This window comes from Anabrus simplex, chromosome 2, assembly GCF_040414725.1.
Source record: "Anabrus simplex isolate iqAnaSimp1 chromosome 2, ASM4041472v1, whole genome shotgun sequence".
In the NCBI taxonomy this organism is placed as follows: Eukaryota; Metazoa; Arthropoda; class Insecta; order Orthoptera; family Tettigoniidae; genus Anabrus; species Anabrus simplex.
This window is the reverse complement of record NC_090266.1, coordinates 1055265276-1055278035: the sequence shown is the minus strand read 5'-3', so window position 1 is coordinate 1055278035 and position 12760 is coordinate 1055265276. Positions and strand designations below refer to the sequence as shown.

Below are 12760 nucleotides of genomic sequence, written 5' to 3'. Positions count from 1 at the left end.
TATTCATGCCAAATGTTTGTACACATTGGCCAACGCCTGCTCACTGTCTGTCAGCGTGCGTGACACTGGTTGACAAGTATGGACACCAGAGTTTGATGAAGTTTTAAATGCATTTAAAGAGTCCTCTTCTACCAACACACGGAAAGTAGCCCATCAGATGTGAGTTGACCACCATCTTGTCTGGAATATATTTAAAGACAACTTCATCCCTACCATAAATAGGGTGCAGGTACTGTCCCCGAGCGGTCATCCATTGTGAGTTGCATTTTGTGATTGGTTTTTGGCAGACACACATTAAAATCTTTCTTTCCCTGGACTTGTATTGTTTACTGATGAGGCATCATTTACGTAAGAGGGTATGTTCAATGCCCACAGTTGTCCTAATTGAGCACATGAAAATCCACATGCTGCTTTCGTTCGCCGGCACCACAAATTTTTTGCAGGCAGTTTGTGGGCAGGCATAATCAGTAATAATTTGATTGGGCCTTGCATCCTCCTATCCAGACTAGATGGACGATAGTACTTACATTTTTTGCAAGAGGTGTTACCAGAACATTTGGATGATTTGCCATTGTCTGAGCGACATATGATGTGGTTCCAGCACAATGGTGCCCCAGCCCATTTTGCTGCAGTGCCACAAAACCTCCCCAACTGTGTTTGGCCACAGATGGATAGGTATGGGTGGTCCAGTGCCTTGGCCCCCTTGTTCACACGAATTAACTTCTTTTAACTTTTCTTTGGGGTCTACATTAAAGATCTGCTGTATGAAACCCCAGTCGAGAGTGAGGCGGACCTAGTCACGTGGATCGTTGCGGCTGCTTATTGTGTCCCAGTATTTTCCAAAGAATACGCAAATCATTGTTGTGTCAGTGTGAATTGTCCCATGAAGTTGAAGGAAGACATTTCAAACATCTGCTCCAGGGTACTGTACGTTTGTCCGTTTTTATTGTCTGTAGCTAAAATGTAAACAAAAAACAAACAGTGTGACACGTTTATGCTCGAGTGCCTGGAACGTTGGCAGCCGATCTTAAATCTTTAATTGCTTGTAGTATGAAACTGATCACAGCAGACCTATGGTTCTTATATTCACAATACTTGTATTTGTACCATCTAACACACCTTTAATTTATGAAACAAAGTTTACGAAGCAAGTGGCTGCGCAGTTCGGGAGATAGTGGGTTCGAACTCCACTGTTGGCAGCCCTGAAAATGGTTTTCCATGGTTTCCCATTTTCACACCAGGCTAATTCTGGGACTGTTCCTCAATTAAGGCCACAGTCGCTTCCTTCCCGTTCCTATCCCATTATCGCCTAGGACCTATCTTATGTTGGTGCGACATAAAGCAGATTGTAAAGAACAAAACTTTTTCCATTTCTTGTAAGTGATGGAGAGGAACAAAGATGTAACAAATTAACATAACTTGAACCTGAAATTTTCTAAGGCATGTTATGATATGATTCTAGATTATTTTTTATTGTTGTGGTAGTGCATATATCATTGTTATATTTTACAGTTAATTATTATTATAGAGAGCCATGCTGAGTGACTTTGAGAGTAGGCTGCTAGCTTTCTGAGCCTAAGTTGGTGGTATTTGAAGGTGCTCAAATAGCCTACAACGGCCCTGTGTTGGTATTATTTTAATTAATTAGTTAATTTATTTATTTTATGACTTTTAGTGACAGGAGTGTCCGAGGACATGTTCGGCTTGCCTGGTGCAGGTCTTTCTATTTGACGCTCATGGGCAGCTGTATGTGGGGTAGTGATGATGTAGAGAAAAAGTGAAACCCTGTGTTGGCACAATGATCTACTCCTGTCAAATAACACCAATGGGTCCGCACAATGCTTTACGTCCTCATCCGGCAGACGAATTACCTTGAACAGTGTCATATGCCCTCGCCTCATACGAACATTAAAAGAAATTAAATTCATTTTTAGCCCATATTGTCAACCTTAATAAATGTTATGGTTAATTTTTTAGGAATTTCCACCTTTACGATAAAATTCCTCAAAAAATAACCATAACATTTGCCATATAAACATTGCGCAGAAGTTTGGAATTGAGTCCAGGCTTTTGGCACGCAATCTAGTGATTAGAAATTGTATACCACCTCTCCTACCCTTTGACCAACATTCTGATTCTGAAATATTTTCCAACATTGGAACTCGAACCGAATAACCATGGTGTCAGACCATACAGTACATAGACTTGATCCCTTAACACTTTCAACGCTATGCCCATGAGGGACATGGGCGAACTGCTTTCCTGGTTACGGACGGCGGGCGTGATTTTTTGCGCGTGTATCCCATACAGTTGATGATGTTTATTCCCATAGGAAAATGTCCAATAACGGACCAATTATATTGGTATTATCCCATACAGTTCCCGTCCGTTGCTTGGGGGTAGTAGTTTGTCTCCGGTTCACTAGAATGCGGCAGTTATCAGGAAGTTCAAACTGAAACTATGAAAAGGGTAGTTTTTCCTTGCCGTATCCTCTACCGAAGCACTCGATGTGCTGGGTGCTGTGTGTGTCAAATCAGTCGTGCTGTCAGCGGTGCTACTGTACAAACTTGCTCACGCTGACTCAATGATAGTGATATCGTGGATATTTTATCGTGAGAATCAGGTTTAGGAATACTGTAGATGACTGTGGTGAAGACTCCGCTTATGAACCAGATCACATATCAATTGATAGTTGGGGCAAGATTTTTATTTGTTACATCACTCTCGAATGCAAGTTTTTAGATACATTATTTTACTCCGAATACAAACGATAGTAGTACTTCACCTCTCCAAAAATTTGGGCTTAATTTAGTTTAGACAAAGAGACACAGGCTGATGATTCACCTGTACCGCAAAAAAGAAAGCAGATGGTGGTGCAAGTAGCGCAAGGTTGGACTGTATATAGTTCACTGTTTTCAGGGCTACTATACCGAAACAAACTATTCCTAAATAGGTAAATTTTGTATTTCAAATGTAATTCTGTTTATTTGTGGCTTATGTAGCTGCAGTAAATGATTATTTTTTTGTTTGAGCAGGCTTATTGGTATAACTCGAATGTAAAAGAATTTTTCCATGCGTTTTTTAATGTTTTTCATAAGACTAGTATAATTAAATTACATTAGATATGTACTTCCTGATTAACATCATTTTGGATGGCTGACACCTTCATATGATACAACCAAGCTCGATAGCTGCAGTTGCTTAAGTGCGGCCAGTATCCAGTATTCGGGAGATAGTGGGTTCGAACCCCACTGTCGGCAGCCCTGAATATGGTTTTCCGTGGTTTCCCATTTTCACACCAGGCTGTACCTTAATTAAGGCCACGGCCGCTTCCTTCCCACTCCTAGCCCTTTCCTGTCCCATCGTCACCATAAGACCTATCTGTGTCGGTGCGACGTAAAACAACTTGTAAAAAACACATATGATACAAAAATCAGGTATGTACTATGTTTTGCTGTTGTGGAATAATTATTAAATTTCAGGAAAAAGACCCAGTTCACTGACAGGGTCCATGTTAAAATATGGTAGTGTTGAAAGTGTTAACAATCGTGGCCACCAGCCGGGCCTCGTGTTGGTAAATTTACAGTCATGTAAGTGAACTCCTGTGTGACAAACTTCGAGCACCTAGCAACTCTGAAACCCATTAAAGTAATTTGTGGGATGTAAAAATCATGATGATCATCATCTTGTTATTGAAAATTGAATTTTTTTTTTAATGGCTCACAAGTCTATGAGTATTAAGATTAAATTTACTTATTTCCAAAATTCATATCCACGAATTCATTCATTCATTCATTCATTCATTCATTCATTCTCTACTTATGATTTCAGGGCCGTTCCATTCCGGTGCTGGGCCCATGCATGTTGTTGGAAGTGCAGTAGTACCACAAGTAGATCCACAGGGGCCAACTTCTCCATCGGAGCTACAGACGAATAATGCTGTCACAAATACGAGTATGTGGTACTATGTTCTTGTATAATTGTTTACTGCTTTGCATCCCATAATAATTTTGTAAGTTTAATTAATATTGCTTTAAATAAAAATTTGTTTGACTTTTTCTTTGCTTTCTTTTTTTAATTTTCCTCTATGAGAAGGTATGCATACCCGCATCAGAAATTATTTTGTTTTCTTCAGGACACATTTTATTATTATTATTATTATTATTATTATTATTATTATTATTATTATTATTACCACCTAAATTTCTTAAAATCTTCTGTTTGTCCTATAGTTTACTAAGATCATAACTTATTAGTTTTTTTTTTTTAATTTCACGATTATATAACTTTTAATGGTTTACCAACTCTCTGTGAATGTTAAAATTAAATTAACTTTGTTTTCGAAGTTCATATTCATAAATTAATCCATTCTCCACACGTAAAAGAACTGTATCTACCAATACTACTTAAACATACAAGAAGTATGGGTAGTAACACTTTACTTCTTTTGACAACATTATTAAAGTAATTTCTTGAAGAAGGAAGACTAGAAAGGAGATCAGTGTATTTACTCGGGTGATAAAACAGTTGGGTAATTATTTATTGTTCCTTTAAACTTAGGTCTCCTTTCCATTACTGCTCGAAAGAAGTAGTAATCATGATATATTTTATAACCTGTAATAACTTTCCCAATAGGAGAGTCAGTACCCTTTTTGGGCTGCTTGGCTGAATGTTCAGCATAATGGTCTTTGGTTCAGAGGGTTCTGGATTCAATTCCCAACCAGGGCTGGTGATTATAACCACGTCAGGTTAATGCCTCTAGCTTGAGAACTGGATGTTTGTGTTTGTCTCAATATGCATCTTCATTTGCATGCAACCCATACTACCAATCACCATGAAACTGTACAATAGTGAATACATCACTGTACACATAGTTGACATCAGAAAAACATGCAGCTGTAAAACTGGGCTCTGTCTGCACATAGTTGGGAAAATGCCAGGTGGAAGAAGAAGAGTCAGTACTTCCCTTGGAACTTGCCTTCTGTTGATCAATTGAGAAGAACTCTTTTCACCTCTACCACCACTGCAAAAATCAGCATAGGAATATGTACAGTTGCTTAGAGAAAGAATGAGTGCATGGTATTGTGTAAGTTCCTCACTGGTACTGTATTTATACCTACATGGGAGGTGAATTATTTTTTTATAATAATTAAAATTAAGTCTGATAAAATATTAAATGCAAGGAACATACAATATCATGTGCTAATTTTTTAAGCAACTATAAATAGGTGCTATCCAATGTAGTGTTAATTACAAAATGGAGGGACAGAAGCATCACCGGTTACATAAATCAACCTGTGAGTTCTGCTGCAGTCAATTATATACTGAACAATTCTAATCACTACTTAAAATTTAAGGAGGCCGGCTGAGTGGCTCAGATGGTTGAGGTGCTGGCCTTCTGACCCCAGCTTGGCAGGTTCAATCCCGACTCAGTCTGGTGGAATTTGAAGGTGCTCAAATATGACAGCCTCATTTTGGTAGATTTACTGGCAGGTAAGAGAACTCCCATGGGACTAATTTCTGGCACCTCGGCATCTCCGAAAACTGTAAAAGTAGTTAGTGGGGCGTAAAGCCAATAACATTATTATTATTATTATTATTATTATTATTATTTATTAAAATTTAAGGAGACTAATATTCTGGTTATTATCCACCAGTACCGAGCAAGTCGCCGCGTAGTTTGCGTCACGTATCTGTCAGCTTGCATTCGGGAGATAGTGGGTTCGAACCCGACTGTCGGCAGTCCTGGAGATGGTTTTCTGTGGATTCCCATTTTCACATCAGGCAAATGCCGGGGCTGTACCCTAATTAAGATCAAGGTAACTTTCTTCCCACTCCTAGCCCTTTCCTATCCCGTCATCACCATAAGGCCTATCTCTGTCGGTGCAATGTAAAGGAAATTGTAAGGAAAAAAATTATCCACCAATTTGAAGCATTTTTACACTGTAATCCGATTGAAGTAGCAGAAATATGGGCTGCACGGTGAATGTATATGTTATAACAAAATGTCTCTTTTATTTGATCAATAGACTATCCTGGTGAGGCCTACTAGATAATAGGTGAAAATGTCAGTACTCATCAGAATTCAATTTCCTCCTCTCCTTAACACTTTTTCCACCGGGCGAGTTGGCCGTGCGCGTAGAGGCGCGCGGCTGTGAGCTTGCATCCGGGAGATAGTAGATTCAAATCCCACTATCGGCAGCCCTGAAAATGGTTTTCCATGGTTTCCCATTTTCACACCAGGCAAATGCTGGGGCTGTACCTTAATTAAGGCCACGGCCGCTTCCTTCCAACTCCTAGGCCTTTCCTGTCCCATCGTCGCCATAAGACCTATCTGTGTCGGTGCGACGTAAAGCCCCTAGCAAAAAAAACACTTTTTCCTCACTTATGACTAGATTTCTTTTCTTGAACTGATAATATACTGGCAGCACAATTTTCTTGTACCCTCTTCAGTTAATCACACTCCTTTCCTCAATGTCTGTAAACTCTTGGCTTGAAAGACTGTTACATAGAATTCTTTGATAGTTATTGCTTTTTTTCCTTGTTTTCTTGCTAGGAAGAGGTGCACTTACTTATTCATTTTTCTTTCCCCACACCCACAATTTGCTTTACGTCGCAAGACACAAATGAAATGTCGTATGGCTTTTAGTGCCGGGATATCCCAGGACGGGTTTGGCTCGCCAGGTGCAGGTCTATTTGACTCCCGTAGGCGACCTGCGCATCGTGATGAGGATGAAATGTTGATGAAGACAGCACATACACCCAGCCCCTGTGCCAATGGAATTAACCAATTAAGGTTAAAATCACCGACCCCGCCGGGAATCGAACCCGGGACACTCTGAACCGTAGGCCAGTACACTGACCGTTCAGCTAACGAGTCGGACGCAAGACACAGATAGGTCTTATGGCAACAATAGGATAGGAAAAGCCTAGGAGTAGGAAGGAAGCGGCCATGGCCTTAATTAAGGTACAGCCCCAGCATTTGCCTGGTGTGAAAATGGGAAACCACGAAAAACCATCTTCAGGGCTGCCAACAGTGGGGTTCGAACCCACTATCTCCCAGATGCAAGATCACAGCTGCGCGGCCCTAACCGCATGGCCAACTTGCCCAGTACTTACTTTGTCCAGTCAGTTGGTTCAGTTATAATACATAGCTGTGTCATCCTGATCTCAGTACTAAACCTTCTTTTGTCTGGTTGAATACAGGAAAGCTTGTCTCTTATGGAGTTCCAAGAGACCAGAATTATTTCCATTGTGGGCAGTATTCTGAAAAGCATGGGTGATAGGGGGATAGATAAAGATTACCAAAAGTGCTATACTGCACACTTCTTGCTGGTAATCCAACTGAGCATGGTGAAACCGCTGTGAGCTGACCAGGTGGAAGAAAAAAACCACCACCACAAAATTGGTCTTTTATACAGGTGGTCTTCTTAAAGGGGAATGTCAGACAGCAGCAATAACTACTGCTACTACTGCTACACTTAGCAATATGCTGTTATTAGTTATGATAGTTGTAATGTAAACTCAAGCATTGCACATAATTACAACTATAGTACTGTGTAGTAACAATATGCTACCTATGCTTCTGTCTCTTCTTTAGTGTTTTTATTTGAGTTTTTCTACCGGGTGAGTTGGCCATGCGGTTAGGGATGCGCGGCTGTGAGCTTGCATCCGGGAGATAGTGGGTTCGAACCCCACTGTCGGCAGCCCAGAGGGTGGTTTCCTATTTTCACACCAGACAAATGCTGGGGCTGTACCTTAATTAAGGCCACGGCCGCTTCCTTCCTATTCCTAGGCCTTTCCTATCCCAGCGTCGCCATAAGACCTATCTGTGTCGGTACTACATAAAGCAAATAGCAATTGAATTTTTCTCCCACTTCTTCAAGTAACAGTCATGATTTACAACTATATTTTGAATTTGGATTTCCCCGCAATGAAATTGATTCGTTAGATCACGTTGCAATCATTGTTTTTCACTTTCTTAAATCACAGAAATTCTTTTTTCTAGAGAAGGAACATGTAGTTTTCTCTTTGACATGACAACTTGCTCTCACTTTGAAGACAGAACAATCACTAATGAATATCTTAAGAATTTTAACACAAAGTCAAGTAGCTTATTACACATGTTCCCATATCCTTGCAAGAAAAGAGCAGGTTGCTCATAGTCTGTGGGTAATAACGTACATCTAAAGGTTTAACACAAAAGAGCTGTAGTTCAAGTTCTTACAGTGGAGATGTTTTGTAGCTGCCGTAAATCTATATACAGGAGATGAGGAGGTGAAGGTACACTTCTGCTAGGATGAATGAACAGAATTATGTTTGTATGCGAAAAAAAGCAACAGCTTTGACTTAGGAGGCAAAGGTGGCCATCTTCAAGGGGCTACATAAGACATTTTAACTCTAAAATTAGTGGTCGTCAGTCATGAAAAGGGGGTGATGTCTAACAGATATAAAAATACATTAGCCTAATGGAATAATAATTCTGTTCCAGAGGAAAATGGTTGGGGAAAGAGGGGGTCTGGTTAAAGGGGTCAGCATCTGGAGAGGTTTCACTGTATTTATTTTCCTTTGTGCAGTTTTATTTATCATATGGCTGAGTGACAGTATAATGCTAAACTTACCGTATAATCCCGAATACCACCCGCCACCGAATAAGACCCGCACCCTAAATTTGAGACGGCAAAATACAGAAAAAAATCAAATAACTTACATACCTATTTAATTTTCTTCAAATATACCACAAATATAAATTCAAACAGCTTACAGTTAATAAAATCATCACAAAAATCGTAAATAAAATCGGTCCATTACTCAGATCGTTTACAATTCACCGTCGTCATCTGAAGTTTCACCATAGGAACTTTCGTTGCTGGCATCTTTCCACAAGTACTCGTCCTCACTACAGTCCACTGAATTTGAAATTCCACATTTCTTAAACCTTTTGGACACTAGATCGGGGAATGCGAGCCCATGCGGTCTTGATCCAGCTGTATATCAATCCCACTTCAGGCCTCCTCACTCGTCCGGTTGGTGTTAACACATGATCACCATCAGACATCCATTCGGTGTACAAACATTTCATTGCAGTTTTGAAAGGCTGGTTTCATGCACACATCCAACGGCTGTAGAATAGAAGTGAGTCCTCCGGGAATGATCGCAAGATCAGTTTTTCCTTTCTCCTCATATCTTTCACGGTGTTTTAGTATGTCCTCGGTAACTGTCCAACACAGGCAATTTTTTTTAACAAAGCTCCCGGGCGACGTTGCCAAAAGCACTTCACCCAGTTCTCAACTAACGCACTGTCCATCCAGCCAGACTCATGTGTTCTAACAACAACACCGGACGGCAAGTTTCCTTTCGGAAGTGTTTTCCTTTTCAGTACCACATATGGAGGGAGTTTGGTTCCATCTGCTAATACGCACAACATTACCGTGCATGGTTGCTTTTCGTTACCACCTGTTCTGATGGTTACACTTTTAGAACCCTTCGTATCTACTGTATTTTCCAACGGCATTTCAAAATAGACAGGTGTCTGGTCAGCATTCACAATTTGCGACAGCAAATAAGAATTTTGCTTCCTCAAATGAATAATGTGACACTGAAAGGCCGTTAATTTTTCTTCATATGCCCCAGGGAGATTTTGTGAAATAGATGTACGTCTCCGAATGCACAATCCCTTTCTCCGATAAAAGTTCCGGATCCATTCGCAGCTTTCAGTAAAACCCTGTGTTTTGAGTTCTTTTGAGATCTGTAGTGCTTTCAGTTGACACATTTCACTAGAAACACCATATCCTAACTCACGTTTTTCTGTCACAGATTTGTGGAGTCGTTCTTCAATTTCCGGAAACACTGCACTCTGCCCACGGAGCGCTCTGCGATCGCCGTTACTTTGTAGAAGTTTTTCCTTCTTCTTCCGCCAATCACGAATACACGATTCATCAATATCGTACTTTCTGCCAACAGCACGATTTCCGTATATTTCAGCTTCGCTTACAACTTTAAGATTCTCACGCACAGTAAATGACCTCGGATGCCGTTTTGAATCCATCGCTTACTATCGAGACAGTGCTTTCACGGGACAGATATGGAACTCGAATGTGAGCGAGGTAGACTTCCGTAACCAACAGTCTTGACTCTCGCAAATTACGATATCCCGCGAGATCAGCTATTCGCGCACCCAGCATGCCAGCAACACTCGTGAAACAAATGACGATTGAGCATCTGCGGCTTTCATATTTACCGCATATTTACCCATATTCTTTGATTTACCATATTTCATTACCTTACATTTCGCGTTTGCATGCCACTGTAACCGTATTGAGAAAAAATCGATCTTGTTGTCTAGAACGCAACTAAAACACAATAAGACCTGAATGCCCGTTTACATGTGGTATATTGAGTACGGTAACCGTATTCAAATCTATTTCAGTACTTCATGTAAACGTAGTAAATATTTACGAGAATGAACGGCTTGGTATTTGGGATTATACAGTACATATGTACATACTAAAGCCAACAAATATAAACCAAGACCGGATTTTAACGTTTTGGCCCTCTATCCATGCAAATGCTGGTTGTTTTGCTGTCACTAGGATTTCTCTGGTAGGCCTTCAGCTTGCAGTCCTTTGCAGTGTGCTGTATGGTCTGGTTCTTGGTGCCACCATTGCACAGATTCCCTGTCCGGTGCAAACTTTGTTAAGTGTCTTCCAAAAATGGCGTGGTAAATTCATGCTAGGTAATGTCTGATCAAAATCCATACTTGAAAGTTCGTAGGGAACAGCTTCATTCCATGTTATTGATGTTGAATTATTTTTCGTCAAGTGATTCTGTTAGGAAGATTGGAGGACATTGAGATCTTAATATGTGATACAAGCGTCATTCCAAAACTAACGCACCATTTTTTTTTTAATTCGTTGTTTCTTCTACATCAATGCTATTTATAGGGTACATAGGAGCACTCTTAATGCTTATATTCAAATTTAGTTCAGACAGTTCCCACACATTGTGAGGTCATTGCTCTTGTTCAGGATGGCCACTGTGCTTGATGTCCATCAAAATTAACGTGCTGTCATAGAGTTCCTGTATTCTGAGAATGAGATTGTTGGAAACATTCACAAGAGGTTGAAAGAAATTTGAGGTAACTGTATCAAATCAAATCAAAATCTCTTTATTTGCAAATGAGGTGTCTACCTCGGTGGCAAATAGTACACTAAAGTACATTATTGTCAAGCACTAAATTTTAAATTAACAAGAGAAGAAGAAAATGTTCTTAGAATACAATATTATACAATTTACGCTAACAATTTTTTCTATTAAGCCCACAGCTCATCCTTAATAAATTTATATTGTTTACAAAATTCTACTTATATCTCCTGTACTTACAAACATAGTCAACTCATATACAGTATGTGGAATTACTTCAAATAATACTACACAACTGGTATAAGATTTAAGTTTATCATCGCCATAAGACCTATCTGTGTTGGTGCGACGTAAAGCAACTAGCAAAAAAAAATTACATTTCATTTATTTACTTATTTATTTTTTACCCATTTTGGAACCTAAGTAGCATAACAACCTGCTGCGTCTTAACCAGCGCCCCTTTTGCCACCACTTTTCAGAGTTCCTACCGTAGCGGTTCCAGGGCCCTCGAAGTCCCCACTGTACTACACCCCTACAGGCAGTCCCCTACTTCGGCTGTCCAAACTCCATAGCCCAGAGGATGGAATTAATTTATTCACACACATTTTTTATTTACAATAACCTGCACTGGTCGAATGCCCTCTAACATTTCATTTATTTCCTCTGTTTCTGTTTATTCTCTTCTTGAATATCTGTACAGATTTTGGAAAAGGATCAAACACTACCCCTGGTAAACTGTTCCACTCCTTCACGCCCTACCCAATGAATGAAAATTTACCCCAATCGCTTCTGCTAAAATTCCTTCTAATTTTATACTTGTGGTCAGTTTTGCCAATATAATTATTTTCCAACTGAAGCCTCTCACGGATTTCTCCCCATGCTGCTTCTCCTGTATAGGCTCTATATAATCCTTTAAGTCTAGTTTTCTCCCTTCTCTTACTTAAAGTTTCCCACCTAAGTTCCTCTAACATTTTTGATACACTACTTCTTCTCCTGTTACAAATCTTACTGCTTTCCTCTGCACACTATCTATTTCTTTTATTAGGTATTCTTGATGAGGATCCCAAACACTGTTCGCATATTCCAATAATGGACGAACCATACTTAGGTAACTTTTTTCTTTTAATTCTTTGTTGCATCCTTTAAGTAGCCTCATTATGACATGTAACGATCTGTATGCTTTCCCAACAATCTCATCAACATGACCCTTCCAGTGCAAATTACTTTCAAATCTCACACCTAAGTAGTTGCACTTGCCATCTTTTGGGATAACTACCTCATCCAAAGTATATTCAAATTCAGTTTTAAAGCTCCTGTTTGTAAATGTTGTAACAGTTGATTTGCCTCCATTAACCTTCATATTATTTTTTTTAACCCATTGTTGGATACTCTCAAGGTCCCTTTGTAATTCTGAACAATCCTCAACGTTATTTATTTCGCTGTAAACAATTATGTTATCTGCATACAATTTTATTTTTGATGTTATATTGTTCCCTAAATCATTTGCATATATTAAGAAAAGTAATGGACCGATTATACTACCCTGTGCAATTCCCTTCCAAACTTTCTCTTCCTGTGATATATTATTTCCTACTTTGACTTTCTGAACCCTTGAATT

General features: G+C 39.6%; 1 protein-coding gene across 8 annotated transcripts in view; it reads left to right on the top strand.

Moving 5' to 3' along the window:
• Window positions 1-12760, top strand: part of LOC136864684 (uncharacterized) — a 281939-nt gene that overhangs the window by 54324 nt on the left and 214855 nt on the right. For all 8 annotated transcript variants that reach the window (XM_067141995.2, XM_068225901.1, XM_068225896.1 and 5 more), the window contains one exon: window positions 3832-3954. In XM_067141995.2, the coding sequence (XP_066998096.1) occupies window positions 3858-3954 (97 nt within the window). In that variant the 5' untranslated portion in view covers window positions 3832-3857. The remainder of the gene's footprint in view (window positions 1-3831; window positions 3955-12760) is intronic.